Source organism: Camelus dromedarius, chromosome 13 (assembly GCF_036321535.1).
Source record: "Camelus dromedarius isolate mCamDro1 chromosome 13, mCamDro1.pat, whole genome shotgun sequence".
In the NCBI taxonomy this organism is placed as follows: Eukaryota; Metazoa; Chordata; class Mammalia; order Artiodactyla; family Camelidae; genus Camelus; species Camelus dromedarius.
This window is the reverse complement of record NC_087448.1, coordinates 10,343,654-10,358,926: the sequence shown is the minus strand read 5'-3', so window position 1 is coordinate 10,358,926 and position 15,273 is coordinate 10,343,654. Positions and strand designations below refer to the sequence as shown.

Genomic DNA, 15,273 nt, shown 5'->3' with positions numbered 1-15,273 from the left:
CACAGAGAGTAGAAGGGGTTGCTTAGGAAGAAGTGAAAACTTAGGAGAGAAGCAAGTAGTAATTATTACCATCATCCAACACGTCTATTTTGGCCACTAAGAGGAAGCAGAGGAATTGAGGGACTCTGTGTCAATGGGAGAGAATAGAACAGGTAAAGAAAGACAGCCCTAGGGGAGCTGCTGAAGACCCAGGCAGGGCTGGGAGCGTAATGGGTACCCCGGCTCCTTTTATTTTCGAGAAGCTTGAATTACCTAATGGGTCCTGGTGCTCATCTCCCCTGTGATGTAATTCACAAGGTATGCCCAGTTAGAACTGAGCTAGTGGAATATACGGTGTTCGTGCTGCCTGGTGGGGGCAGCCAGGGGCTAGGTGAGGAGCCGGCCTCCTCCCGCTCCCCCACCCCATTTTTGTCTGTCCCACCCTTGACTTTTCTACCCCCTGATGTGTTTCTTCAAGTTCATACATGTCTCTCTGCCCTCTTCTCCCCATCCTGGGATCCCTTATGAATCAGAGATGGAGCCAGCAGTTGTGGAAGGCTCCGAATGCCGAGAGGGGAGTCACTTCTCCCGGTGCTGGAGGTGTTGGAGTGGGGCATCTGTGGAGTGTCCGTCACTACCCCATCCCCCTGGGGCCTCGGGTTTTATTCCACTCTGAGCGCCCCTCACCTCTGACGGGAAGCCTTGTGCCCAGATTTTTACCTTTTTTTTCCCCCCAATCCATTCCTTTCCCTTTAAGTTGGCAGAATTCTAACTATCCTGAATGGTTGGTTTGAAGACAGTAGCCAGGTTCATTGTTGAAAATCATGTTATAATCGTCACTGGGAAATTCTTTTCTTGTCAGCAGGTAGATTTGCAGATATGCACAGGTATCCAAGTGAGAGGAGTGTAGACCGGGCTCCTGGGCTCGCTGCCTCATGATCACTGACATGAGACGAGTTGCTTAGTTTCTTGGTGCCTCAGTCGTGAGCATGGGAGTGATGGTGGTACCTGCTCGTAAGGCTGCCGTGAGGATCGAGTGAGGTGATGCCTGCCATGCGCTCAGCACTGTGGTCAGTACTCAGCCACTGCTGGCTACCAGTATCCTATTATTTTTCTCACTGCTGTCTAAGCCCCGGATTATCAACATCTGATACAACCAGGAGCCGGAAGAAATAGGAATATATACCCAAATACTCGGCTGAAAGTGCCCACATCTTGGTCACCTACCCCCACCTTGTCTAGGGGACCCCGACCCATCTCCGTACCTGGGACACCCATCCCGCTCTCTTCCGGGTCATTCTCCCCACACCCCTCTCTGTGCCTGAGTTTCTTGTACTTTCTCAGATAGGTTTCTCTTCCTAGGGGCTCTTCACACAGCCCTTTGTCCACTTCAGACTAAGGGCCCTTGGGAGCAGACACCTTGATTCTGAGGCTCAGTCTTGCTTCTTAAAATGTCTGTTAGTTCCGATCTGTAAGAAGGAATGATTTCAGGAGCTTGTTCCTGCAAGTCATCTCCATGCTGTTCTAACACTGAGAAAATCACCCAAATGTGGATGGAAAGAAAAAAAAAAAGTAAAATGAGACCAATTTAAAATGTCTTTCAAAGCAGAATTCTTTGCAGAAGGAGTGGGGTCACTTCAGAGTCTCCTTCTGGCGCTGACATTCTGTGACACGCAGAGGGGTGTCTAAATGTGGTTGGAAAGGCAGGCATCAACGTTGATACCTTGTCATCAGGGGCGGGAATGCCGTCCGGTGGTGTGTTCACTGCTAAGGCTCTGCTCTCCAACCCTCTGCTCTCAGGGAAGGCCGCTCGAATGCCCACCTCAGAGGGGATTACCAAAGAATCGGGGACGTCATGCTGAAGAACATTCAGGACATGAAGGTGGGCTGCTCAGGGGCTTGGGGGGTGGGGGTCCCCCCGGGGGACATGCCGCTGGGGCTGCCCGAGGCCGTGGCCGCGGTCCCCCTCCCACGAACACCTGATTCGGCAGTCTGCATGCAGCATGCCCCTGGGGACGCTCTCTGCCCCGCCCAGATAACTTTATTTGGCAGCATCAAGGAAAATCCAGTCACCCCGCGTAAGCACCGTCAGCATTTTTCCTCTTCGCAAGCTCCCTGTTGTAACCAAAACAACAGGTACTTTCTGTGTCTGAGTCATTCAAGACTCTTTTGAAAAATTACATAGGCAAAACGTGGGTTGACTGAACATTTCACTTTCAGTCCGTTCTTTTGGCTTCTTGTGAGTGTGAAAAAATGTTGGATTCAGGGCTATGTAGGAATTCCAGTCAGTTCTGTGATTTGAAGCAGCTTATCAGGTAAATGTATTTTTAACCATCCAGCAGTATCGACAATGGTACAGGAGAGTGAAAGTCCGCGCAGAGAGCTCAGGATTCCACCTCATGTTTGAAATCTGCCCCAGCTCTTCCATCTGAAATGTTCATTTCTGCATTTTCATTTTAATCCATAAATAATTCCTTTAATATGTACTATTTTGATTCACACAATTTGTCTTTTCAATACGAAGACAGCCTGTATTTGCATTTTAAAGCAATCTTCCTGCCCAGAGCCTGCCTAATAACCTTAACTAATAACTAAGAACAACCTTGTAACCCCCTAAAGAAGGCAGGTCACTTGTATGCCACCATTTCAGTCCGCCCAGCCATCCATCCATCAGTCCATCCACCCACATCCACCCAGCACTGGCTGAGCACCTAGAACATCTAAGGCACCCGTAGAGTAAAAGTTACTGTTGAGGTTTGAATTAATTCCCAAGAATCTAACTGGTGTTGAATTTGTTCCCCTTAGAATGATGTATCTCATGAGAGAGGACAGTCGGGGTGGAGCAGGGGGCAGGGGACACAGAAGACATAGGATCTGAAGCTAGTCAAGGGATTTCCTGTTTCTCTCAACGAAGTTCAAGGTTATTATTTAACAGACCCTGAGCCTACTGCTCACTTTTACACGGTGTTCAGAAAGCAACACCCCCCCTCTTCGGGGGATATCAGAGAGAGTCCCCAAAAGCCATCAGGATGGCAGAATCCTATGCAAAAAAAAAAAAAAAAAAAAAAAAAAAAAGCAAAGAGTTATCTCCAGTGTTCCGCAACTGCAGTATTTTTAATGCCATAGGTAAGGTAGATTACAAAACTCACACGTAACGGTAACTGACATCTTTTCACTTTCCTTAGTGTTTCCTATTAATATATCTTATTTTTAGAGCCATTTTAGGTTTACAGAAAAATTGGGCAGAAAGCTCACACTGAGTTCCCATATTCTTGGCACCCCGCCACGTGTCCGTCTCCCGTTAGTGACATCCTGCATTGCTGTGGTTGGTTTGTTACAACTGATGAACCAATATCGCTACGTTATTGTTATTAACTAAAGCCACAGGGTGCAGTAGGGCTCACCCCTGATGTCCTGCGTTCTGTGGGCTTTGCCAAGGGCATGATGTCCTGGACCCACCGTGACGGCAATCACACAGGGTGGTGTCACTGCCCTAAAACATCCTGCTCTCCATGCATTCATCCCTCCCCTCCCCCAGCTCCTGGTAACCACTCATCTTTTACTGTCTCCGCCATCTTTTACAGAACGTCATACAGTTGAAATCACACAGCGTGTAGCCCCTTCAGACTGGCTTCTGTCACTTGCTAAAAGCGTCTTCTCTCTCTAACGTGTGTCTGTGACTGGTGTTCTTCCCGGTTACTTTCCTCGTAGGAAGCATCTTTTCCCACGTGGTGCCCCTTTTCTTGACCCAGTTTTGTTTTTACCTTATTTGATGGTGCTCCCTGCACCTGAGATTACCAGAGCGGGGGCCATCACAGGCCTCGGGGGACAGTGGCGGAGACCTGCCAGCTTGCTCCCTGTCTCCTCAGGGACAGCCTGAGATTGTCCTCTCTCCCAGCTCTCGTGTCCCTCCCACAGAGGTCTGACGTGCAGTAGGCATCCTCCCTCCTGTTCCCCGAGCACCCAAGACCTCCTAGAATACACCTGATGTCCACCCCTGGCGAGTCTTCCTCTCGTCCAGTGAGTTGGCATTTTTGCATGTAGTCAGCTGCTTCTGCTGGGCTGGCGTCTTGGTTACTGAGCCGATGCCACGAGCATTTACAGCGTGGAGCTCTGGGCAAGCAGCATGAAAACAGACGGAGAGGCTCAGAGTCACTGGCAGCCTTTTGGAGAAACGTGTTTTGTTTTGTTTTTTAATTGTGGTTGTTATCATTAGTTTTAAATAATTTTTGTAAAGGGTGGAGGGGCGCAGCAGAAGGTTCTAGAGATGCAGAAGCCCTGGTTAGTACTTTCATCCAAGATGCTTAGGGTGAAATCCAGCTTGCAGTGTCTCCCCGTCTGAACCGTGCACTGACCGGCGCGCGGGGCTCAGCAAGGATTCCCCTGCAGCTGTTCCCAGACCCTCCACACAGGACTGAGGGAGCCGGGCCAGGGGCTCCAAACCCTGCCCAAAAGTCAGAGATACCCTGCTCGTGATCGCTAGCCCGGGCTGTGAACTTCCAACTGGAAACATCTGCCCAGGTGCCCAAAGGCATTCCAGACTCCGCACAAGCAAAGGGCACCATTGCCTTTCGTCTTGACCCTTCACCAGCTGTCCAGGCTGTGACCTTCACTCCTGGGCCCTGTCTCCTGAAGCCTCCAGGTCCTGCCTCTTCTCCTTCTTAAACTCCTACCACTTTATTCCCTCTGGGTCTCAGTTCTCTCTGTCCACGATGACTCACCCAGCTGCCTCCCAACCACACATCAGCCACCATTTGTATCACAGCCAGACTGACTAGGCTCAAAACTGTCCTTGTCTCTCTGTGGTTTAGAGAATGCAGTCCAAACGCTAAACATGACAAAGAAAGCCTTCCCTTGACGATCTTTCCAGAGCCCTTACCACCCCCACCATTCACATTCTACTCTGCATTCTGACAGCCTTGAACTCACCTCTCCAGGCACTCAGGGCTTGACAAGACCCCTGCCTCGGTGGGGAGCAGGCATTGGTTCATTTGTTCATTTAACACGTGCAGCCAGCAGGCATCTGTGGAGACCTACTGTGTGTCTCAGGCCCTGAGAATGTAGGACAGGACAGACTGCACATGTGAAAACATGCACAGAGCTAACACATGCGCGCGCGCGCGCACACACACACACACACACACAAGCGAGGGCATGTATGAGTGGCGGAATCCAAATAAACTGGATTGTCCCAGTGTCAGTTCCCTGGCTGTGATGGTGGGCTGTTAGTTAGACAAGATGTGAGCATTAGGGGAGGCCGGGTGAAGGGTGCCTAGAACCCCCTCTACCTGTCTTTGCAACTTTCTATGAAACCATATTTCAAAAAATAGGTCACAAAAGAAACTCGACAGGGAGACCATGTGATAAGGGTTAAGATGGACAAATGCAGCGGAAGTACAGGAGGAAGAGGAGGCACCAAGTTCAGGGAAGGGCTAGAGCTGACCCTGAACGTGGGCCGGGGCTTAGGGGGTGTCTCGGAACGGGCGTCTCCTGTGCGGAGGCTCTGGGCACGAGGGCCTGGCACATTCGATTGCAGTTGGTTAAGCAGGTGGCCCGCTGAGTGGTAAGAGGTGATGATGGAGGGGCGGAGGGTTTACACGATGAGGGCTCCGTGTGCCCTGAGACCCTGCAGGTTGTCCTGACATGGTGGGAGTTCTTGTCCCAGTCCAAGCAAGAGGTGACGTGCTCAACTGCAATTGATGGAAGTTCTGACAGACGCCAAAGTCAGGGGTCAGGTGTGCAGGCAGAGACCCCGATTCAGACACCACTTCAGTGGCCGAAACGAGGGCAGTGACCGTGGGGTGAAAACAGGAGCAGGCTTGCTGTTTTTAGGAGGTCAAACTGGTAGGACTTGGTGAAGGATTTAAAAAATGAGGGCATCTGGAGTCATCTCCAGGTTTTCCTGTCCTGAGGAACGGGCTGGTGGCAGAACCAGCCTGGGGTTAGTGAATCACAGGCAGCTGCAGTTGAGCAGGGGTTGTGGGCTTGGTGTCTGGACTCACTGCATTTCCAGCTCTTTATGAGCCTGGGGGTGGAGATTGCTGGACTTGGGAGTCCAGACAAGGGAGTCGGCTGCACGCAGTGAGCCCACTTCTGGGATGTGACCATGTAACACTTGAGGACCACAGCTGTTGTGAGGGATGAATTCCTTCTCAAATGCTCTGTCACCAAACTTCTTACCCCGCATCTGTCTCCACCACCCCGTTAAAGGAGAAAGATCTGCAACAACACTTGTTACAGGTGGCAGAGCACACTTCATTCAGGACCATCACAGTAGGTGTGGGGATGCCACAGGGCATTTTACAGTGGGGGAGAGACTGGGCTCAACTCCAAGTGCAGCCGCAGCCAGTGGGAATCTACAGCCAAGGACAGGGCAGGGCCCAAGGATGGAAAATTACTGTGAGGGGACGTCACAGGTGAGGGGGGATTCTGGCTGAGCCGACTTAACAGGATGCTTTGCTGAAGACGAGCCAGGTGCTGAGACATCCCCTGGGGGTGGTTGGGGGTGCAGACCCCAATGTCGAGAGTAAACAGATATCCAGGGTGGGAGGTTCTGGTGAAGTGACTTGGCAGGGTTCTCACTAAAACTGGGTTGTATGGGGAAGTGCACGATGGGTCTGGGAGAGAGTTCAGGAGCCTGGTGGAAGTTTGCTCAAGCAGAGGACCTTGGTCAGAGCCCGGTAGAGATGGATGGAGTCTTCGTCCCGTCCGCTCCCCAGAGTCCTGCAGGTGGTTCATGGCAGATGCTCGGTCATTATATGAGCAGAGTGGGGGAGTTGAGCAGAAATATGTACTTTTTAACTATGTGATGTTTATTGAGTGGCCCTGGCCTAATTTGTCACTTTTTGACATTTAGGAGAAAACCCCAAGCCCCCTGAAGGAGCTCCCATTCATTTGTTTCCCCACAGTTTTGCCAGCCTCCTTTTTAAAAGAACACTTACATGTCTAATGTTATGCATACATCTCTAGTATCTTATAATCCCTGCGTTATTTTAAACTGCTCAGCGCATTAAGAGCTTTTGATTTCGTCCTGAGAATTTAATTTGTGAAATATTAAACTTCAAATTAAATAAATGGGATGAAGTAATGCATGCAAAGGGGAGCTTTACTTCTGAGAGTCAGGCTGGGTGGACCACGTGGTTGAGTGGGACTCTCCTCCCCCTCGCCCCCTCCCCCTCCTCGCCCCCTCCCCTGTCTTCTGCCCACCAGCAACTGGCAGCTCATCTGTGGAAGCACAGCGAAGCTTTGGAGGCGCTGGAGACCAGCATCAGGGGCTCCCGGCGGCTGGAGAGCTTGTGCAGAGACTTCGAGCTGCAGAAGGTGTGCTACCTGCCGCTCAACACCTTCCTCCTGCGCCCGCTGCACCGGCTCATGCACTACAAGCAGGTCCTGGAGCGGCTGTGCAAGCACCACCCGCCCAGCCACGCAGACTTCCGGGACTGCCGCGGTGAGCGTCCTTCGGGGCGGCGCGGGGATACTGTGTCCCCAGGTTCCATAATGACCCGGGGCCGATACTTTTTAGGACCTGGTCCAGTAGTTTCTGTTTTCTCTTGCTCGTTCCCATAAAGAAAGCAGTGATGATCGTGACGGCTTCTCTTTTCCATCCCCTCTCGCATGCATTTTCTCCTTCCATCCTGAATGGTTTAGGGCCAAGAACCCTGGAGAAGCTCCACTTAGAGTCAGCCCCCTCCAGGAAGCTTTCCTCTACCCACACAGTGGAACCTCATCACTGCCCCCTTGGACAGGCCTTGGAAAATGACTTGTAACAAGTACTACCGCTCATTGCTGTGGGGCGTTTGTAAGGTCACCACCACAAGCACTTCACCTGTATTAGCTCTCAGTCTTCAGAAGCCGACAAGACAGGAGTGAGCTCATTTTACATATGGGGGCTGCTGAAACCAGAGAGGTTAAGGAATCTGCCCAGAGTCACACAGCGGGAAAGTAATTGACTTGTAACATGAACCAGTGTTCTTGACAATCTTTATCCTCCTGGCTCCTGATACTATTACCCTCTGTCCCTCGCTCAGCACCTGGGCCAGGTACTCTGCCAGGCATCTTACTTACCTAAATGCTTTGTTACTCCTTTAACAACCCCATGAGTGTTGTTAGCCCATCTTACAGATAAGAAAACTGAGGCTCAGAGTGGGTAAAGGACTTGGGAGTGTTGGCAAATATGAGCTGGCATTCCAGACCATGCTTTCCCCACTGTGCCTCGTGTTGTCTTTCTGACCTGTGTCATCAGTCTTGTGTTGTATGTGGTCTTCTGATGTTTGAGCTCCCCGGCCTGGACTGCAGGTCCCTCGAAGGCCAGGCCTGAGGCCTGTTGCTGGGGCCCCTACATTCTCCAGCTCGTCTGTGCGCAGAGTGCGCCCTCCGCAGGTGGCTCGACAGATTACATGAAGTCGCACACCTGTTAGTATGTCAAGGCCTGTCTCTTGCCTAAAGTACCGTACACTTAATCTTTGTTTTTAGAAAAACCACCCAGAAGATTTGGCAAAACAATTAAGACGTTGGCAGTTATGGAAGGAGAACAGAAATGCATCATGATGGGATTTTGGTTTGCTTTAGACGGCAGTCTTTAAAACAAGCCCTGCTGCCTCATGTCTCGGCATATTCTGTTCCTTCTGCTTGGACTCCTGGCCACCAGCTCCTGGTCCTTTCCCCAGTGCAGTCCTCCTCCTCCTTTAAGGCTCTGTCTGTGCCTAAACCTCCAGGCTTGGTGCCCCTCCCTGCCTGCCAAACTGTTGACTGGACTAAGTCAGCTGATCATGTCTGAAGACAGAGCACGCTCTGGGTTTGTCACTTTGGCTGAGACAAGGAGCACTCTGTGATAAGAAGCTGGAGGCATTCCATTTGCACCCCCAGGAGAAGCAGGAGAAAGGAGTGTCTCCCAGCCAGGCTGGAGGTGCGGGGGGAGGGGGTGTTCAGGGTCCTGAAGATCGCAGTTCCATGGACAGATGTTTCTTGCTTTCCCTTGACAAGTTGACCAAAATGCTCAGCTACTGTGGATTGGCGTGCCACCCAAACTCGTACCAGCTGGGCACTAGCTCCTTTTCCATATTGGATGCCCCTGGGTAGAGGGGAGATGTGCCCACAGTGGAGAATTGAGTTTGCAGTTGTTCTTTGCAACCATCTTGGTAAACATGTCTGCAGAAGGAGGAACTGGAGTGTGCTGGAACGTTCGTTACCCGAAGGTGCTGCATTATCAGACCTTTTGCCAGAAAGACCCTTCCTTTGCCCTAGATTTTCCCGTGGTCTCGCTGCTTTCTGTGCTCACTCTGCTCTGTCCTTCCCAGGTAACAGGGAGGAGAGAGAAATCTCTGTCCTGGGAACCAATTCTAGGCACTTTTATTCCTCTACTGTTGCCCTTGGATACCAACAAGAGATTCTCACTGAAGGACGGCTGTCCACCCGGAGCCAGGCAGGGGGCATTAACTTTTTCAAGATGGTTCAGGGGAAACTGAAGCAAAGCAAATCAATACATAATGTAAATCACTCACTTTCTGTTGCTGAGAAACAGCAGTGTTTTCTCTAGAAGAGGATGGTTTCTGACAGTTCAGCTGTGGGAGGATTTTACCCTGCAGAACTGAGCGTAAAGACGATGGGGGAAACGACCCTTTTCTGCCGTTAATGCTGAACTTTCTGTGTTTCCTTCCGTAGCTGCTTTGGCGGAGATCACGGAAATGGCTGCACAGCTTCATGGTACGATGATTAAGATGGAGAACTTCCAGAAGCTGCATGAACTCAAGAAAGATTTGATTGGCGTTGACAATCTTGTGATTCCAGGAAGGGTAAGTGGCCATGCTCTCTGTAGGCTTTGGAGGTAAAGCCAGAAAGGCAACATTGAAGTGACTTAAATGGGAACCTTTTAAATGTGGACATCCTGAGTTAAAATAGCCTCCTTCCTAAGGGACAGCTGGGAAAATGCCTTGAACATTTCAGTGTCAGTTTAAAAATCTTGTGTTAGGAGATAAGTCCACCCTTTGACCTCATATTCTGCTTTTTCTCCTTCTTGGCTGACTTGCTTATTTACTTTTCCCCCCACCATTTTCTGAGGGGATTTGAGACTGCTTATTTTTAATTTAGGGAAATGAAAATGGAAGATAAAGCATTTTTTTCAGAATTGGGTAAAATGGTGCTAGAAAGCAGTGTGTGTGAAGGCAGGCTGTCAATTTCCATGTAAATAAGAGTATTTTTTAAAGACGCAACTTTCTCTTAGTAATTAAAATACCATTTTAGCCAGAACACGATTCTGGGAGAGGCACACCCACTTCTTACTGACCTCACCTCCCGGGCATCCTTCATGACATGTAGGTGATTCACAGTTAAGGAAGCCTGGCTGCCAGATGTGCTCCCTCCAGGCCAACAGGCATTTTATGGTTTTGTTTGTAGTTTTTTTTTTTTTTAATGGAGGTCCTGGGGATTGAACCCAGGACCTCATGTGTGCTAAGCATGTGCTCTACCACTGAGCTATATACTTCTCCCACCCCCGTGAGCATTTTAAAAATCGAAGGTAACCTGCCTTTCTCCAGGTCTCACCCTAGGAAGCAGTCACTGCCCAGGAATTAAAAATACGAGTCGGTTGCTGCGTCTCATCGAATCTCTTTGTGGGCTCTTTCTCCAGTAGTGCCTCTTCTTGAATGACACCTCACCCTGGTTCAGAAGGCAATTTCCGCCTCTTTGATCCGCCGCATACCTTCCTTGGTCTTCAGACCAGCATCCAGTTGTCCGGGGCTTCTAGTCATAGCTGACAGGTCGCCTCCCTGGAAACTTTCACCCTGTGTAACTCAGGGAAGATGCAGCAACGTCCTTCATCTTCTGGATATTTGGGTGTTTCTGTTGGGAAGCCTAATTACAAAACTGACCAGAATACCGGCTATCCAGGCTTGTCAGAAGGGTTACAAGGTCAGTGCCAGGTGGAAATTAAAGCTGGGATTTACTTCAGCTCTGCCGGGGAGCAGATTCTGCCAGGCCTCAGCCCGTAACAGTCACGCTGACCCGTCCACATGGGGCCCTTAGTCAAGCTTTGTGGAATCAGTGGAATTTTCCCTTAACTTTGGATGTTATAAAATATTTAGCACATTATGCCATGTGGCAAACAGAGCATTTGTGAAGAACTGCTTACCCTGAGGCATAGTTTCCATGGGGCTATGAAAAGACCAGTGGATTGGAGTAGGTGGCCCTGGGTTCAATTTCAAGTTGAACCGGGGTGCTGGTTATGCACCGCAGACCCGCCTTATCTCTGTATTCTTTTGTCAACCTGCCTGATGGCCCTTCACGGTTTCAAGGCAGCCCTGAAGGAAATGGGAAGGAGGGACTGCGGCCCGCAGAGGGGCAAGTTCTAAGATGCCGCACGCCGCAGCTAATTGAGTTGCTTTCATTTCAATGACCGAATAACCCAATGAGCGGTAAGACGGCTCTGAGAGATTTACCTCCTTGTGGAATCTGAAAGATTGAGACAGAAAGGCTAGCAGATGATGTCAGAGCTCCCTGCAGTCCAGTTCCTACCATAGCTCCCAGCCGTAACGCCATGGCCCTCGGGGTTACCCTGCGGGCGGACTGAGCTGGAGTCACCCTGCCAGGCAGAAGGCCCCAGCACACCCTGGCCTGAGCCAGGCCCCATGCTGTGGTCTTCCGTCCTCGGAGCTCTGTGCCTGAGACCTGTTCCCCGAGGGTAGTTGGGGTCCGCTTGATTAAAACTCAGAGGCCTGGACACTGCACTTCCTTCCAGAAGGAAGCAGCCTGAGCTTAAGGACATCAGGGGCCTTTTCGTGTTCTCCCGTTTCATGTTTTTCTTAAAAAACAAAACAGAAACAGAAATACCATTCTGAGCAAGAGACATGTCTGTCTCCAGCCCTCAGACATTGATCCAAACCCTTCGCCCTTCTGGGGAGGCCCCTGCCCCTCGGGCTGAGCCCACCTGACCTTTTGCAGTGAGTGACTCATGCCAGCTGTCCTCCCCACCCCACGTCCCTAAGATCCGTTAAGACAGCACATGTGTAACATCAGCTGTGTGGGCTGGGAACAGGAGTGACGGCACCTTAAGGTCACCCCTCTTCGTCCCAGACCCCCTACTGGGATGAAGGCAGGCCCTCAGACGCCATCTTTTCACACCAAATTGTTACTGTCTGTTTAGCATCCATCCCATGGACCAGCGAGTATTCGATTTCTATCAATTTGCTGAACTCCAAAATATGTTAGTTAAATCACTAGCAGATATAGTCTTTGATCGCCATTTCATAAAGGACCAAAGGAAGAGTCGAGTCAGGCTGTGCAGAAAGTCTACAGAATCAAAATGAACTGGATGAGTCCCTCTTCTTGGCTCGTGAGCTGCCATGGGCACAGGGAACCTGTGGCAGGTGTTCAGGGACCTACCGGCACGTAACAAACTACCCAAGGTCTTAGTGGCTGAAAACAACCTTTGAGTATGTCATGGTTTTGAGGGTCAGGAATGGGGCAGGGCTCAGCCCGGGGATTCTTCTGCTCCAAGTGGCAGTGGCAGAGGGTCAGCTGGAGGCTGGGCTCGTTGGGGACCACGTATGAGAGCACACGAGGGGCCTCCTGAGCCTGGGCTCAAGGGGGTCTCGCTGCTTACGTGCAGCTCAGGGTTCCCAGGCACGTGTTCCCTTGGACAAAGCAGAGGCTCCGTGTAGCTTTATGACCTAGTCGTCAAGGTCACATAGCGTCACTTCCATACTCCGTCAAATCGGTCACCAGTCCACCTACATCTAGGGAAGGGGACAGAGACTGGCCGCTATGGAAAGACAGTCAAAGAACTTGCAGCTGTGTTTTAAAAGCAGCTCTGGGGAAACATAGTTGGGCAGTCCCTTTATACGTTAACCACAGAACTTCCATATGACCCAGCAATCCCACTCTGTACCCAGAACAGAAAATAGGTGTCAAACAGAAACTTGCACATGAACATCTAGAGCAGCACAGGAGCCAGAAGGGGAGACAACACCCGTGTCCATCACTAGGTGGGAGGACAGTGTGGTCTGCCTGTGCCACGGACCACTCAGCCACAGGAAGGACGTTCTGACAGACACTACAGTGTGGATGAACTGACTGCTCAGTGAAATAAGCCAGTCACGAAAGGCCACGTATTACATGTGTGACTTCTCTGAAATACTCAGACTAGCTAAATCCATAGAGACGTAAGACAGATTGGTGGCTGACAGGTGCTGGGGGAGGGGAAATGGGAGTGACCGCTTCACGGGCACGGATTTCCTTGTGGATGAGGACAAATTCTGCACTTAGGTGGTAGGGATGAGTGCGCACTGGGAACGCACTGAACGTCATGCAGTCTAAGTTTTATATGTATTTTGCCACAATTTTTTAAATGATAGTCTTGTGGGTTTTTCTTTTTAAGTGCCCCCAAATGGTCCTTGCCCTCAAGAGTGTACAGTCAGAAGGAAGAGCTCTTCAGACACATTTGCTTCTGGTTCTTTAATTCTGGAACACAGCTACTCGTTTTTGAGAACCAGATTATAAGTCATGGAGAAAATTCTTCTGTTCAATTCTCTCCTGGGGCCCGTCCTCCCCATCCCCTGCTGCCACTTTGTATCTGTTGGGGGTCCTTATCGCCTCCTCGCAGCCAGCAATGCACAGGGCCTGAGGGTTAAGCATAAGCCCGAGTGTGACCCAGCCCCACCGCCTGGGCCATTGGACCTCTGACTGCCAGCTTCCTCTCTGGCAGTGGAGCCGAAGGTGGCCCCTGCCTTGCAGGTGGCAGGGAAGGACACGAGCTTAGAGAGGGCATGGCACAGCATTCAGTAAACTGGAGCTATGGTCGCTGTGGTTTTTAGTGGGAAAGGGACCACGGTGTGCGCAGGCATCCCGCACAGAGCTGAGTCTCCGCGTGGCAGAGGGGTCACAGGCCCCCTGCCAGCTCATGGGTCTCTCTTCCCTGCAGGAGTTCATCCGCCTGGGCAGCCTGAGCAAGCTCTCCGGGAAGGGGCTCCAGCAGCGCATGTTCTTCCTGGTAAGTGGTGAGAGCTGTTTGTCATCACCACAATCAGTGACTGGGGCTGTGGAACCAGCACGGGGCATGGGGCTAGGCCTCCACCACCCCAGAGAGGGGACCCGGGCAGCAGGATAAGCAGCCAGGGCTGCTCAGGCTGGAGTTGCTGAGGTCCACGGACTGTCTCACATGGGATTTTGAAAACGTAGTTTCTGCACTTGTGCATTTCAAACGGGGCCCTTTCATCTCAGCCGCACTTGTCCTTGTTGTTCCAGTTCAACGACGTCTTGCTGTACACGAGCAGAGGGCTGACAGCTTCAAATCAGTTTAAAGTTCACGGGCAGCTCCCACTCTATGGCATGACCGTGAGTATGCGTCCTGGGCTCGGGACTGGGGCCTGTGCCTCCAGGGTACAGACCTGGCTAAAGGAGGCAAGAGCCAGTGACCATGACACGAGGAAGGAAAAGAGGGACTTGACAAGGAAATGAGAACATCACAGGCACCATGAGAAACCTGGGCCAAATTAGGGCCCTTAGAGGGTCTCTGGGACGTCAGCCCTCCTTCTGCATGTGGGATACACAGCGATGTTCCTTCTAGAACCTAGTGAAGAGGCAAGCTGCTGTGGCCACGTGGCGTGAACTTGCCTCTCACTGCCGGGGGCCTGGCCCCAGGGCCCTGAGGGGCCATCCTCACCATTCCTGTGCAGTAAAGACCAGGAAGCTGCCTGTCCTTCTCCCAGCATGTCCAGTGGACGGATCTCCGTCTTCTGCAGCCCTTGGGTGGCAGAGACAGATGGGGCACCAGTGCGCACGGGATTATTTGCCTGGATTATCCCCACTCTCCTCGGTGGTCGGCTAGAGGGAAGTTTACGGCTCAGCCAAAAAACTTCAATGCACTTTGACCTTACCTTCACCTTCCAATTGGGAATTTTCTAATGGGGTTCCTCCGACCTGTAACCAGTTGGGTGAACGTTTGAAAACACACTGAGTGTCCTGCTCCCTGCTTGGCAGTAATGTTACGAACACTCGCCCCACAGATCGAGGAAAGTGAAGACGAGTGGGGCGTGCCCCACTGCCTCACCCTGCGGGGCCAGCGCCAGTCCATCATCGTGGCTGCCAGGTAACTCAGGAAGCCTGCCCGTCTACCTCGGTACCCCACACCCCAGCTGCTGTGCCCTGAAAACCTGACCATCCTCTCTCCTCAGTTCTCGGTCGGAGATGGAAAAGTGGGTGGAGGACATACAGATGGCCATTGACTTGGCAGAGAAGAGCAGCGGCCCCGCCCCCGAGTTCCTGGCCAGCAGCCCCCCTGACAACAGTAAGTGTGCCCCGCAC

At 51.4% G+C, this 15,273-nt stretch overlaps 1 protein-coding gene across 5 annotated transcripts in view; it reads left to right on the top strand.

The window, feature by feature from the left end:
- The window catches only part of FARP1 (FERM, ARH/RhoGEF and pleckstrin domain protein 1), a 277,276-nt gene that overhangs the window by 254,328 nt on the left and 7,675 nt on the right, over nt 1-15,273 (top strand). For all 5 annotated transcript variants that reach the window (XM_064493014.1, XM_031466240.2, XM_064493015.1 and 2 more), the window contains exons 17-23: nt 1,780-1,861; nt 7,189-7,426; nt 9,640-9,770; nt 13,892-13,960; nt 14,215-14,304; nt 14,976-15,058; nt 15,144-15,256. In XM_064493014.1, coding sequence (XP_064349084.1) covers nt 1,780-1,861; nt 7,189-7,426; nt 9,640-9,770; nt 13,892-13,960; nt 14,215-14,304; nt 14,976-15,058; nt 15,144-15,256 — 806 coding nt within the window. The remainder of the gene's footprint in view (nt 1-1,779; nt 1,862-7,188; nt 7,427-9,639; nt 9,771-13,891; nt 13,961-14,214; nt 14,305-14,975; nt 15,059-15,143; nt 15,257-15,273) is intronic.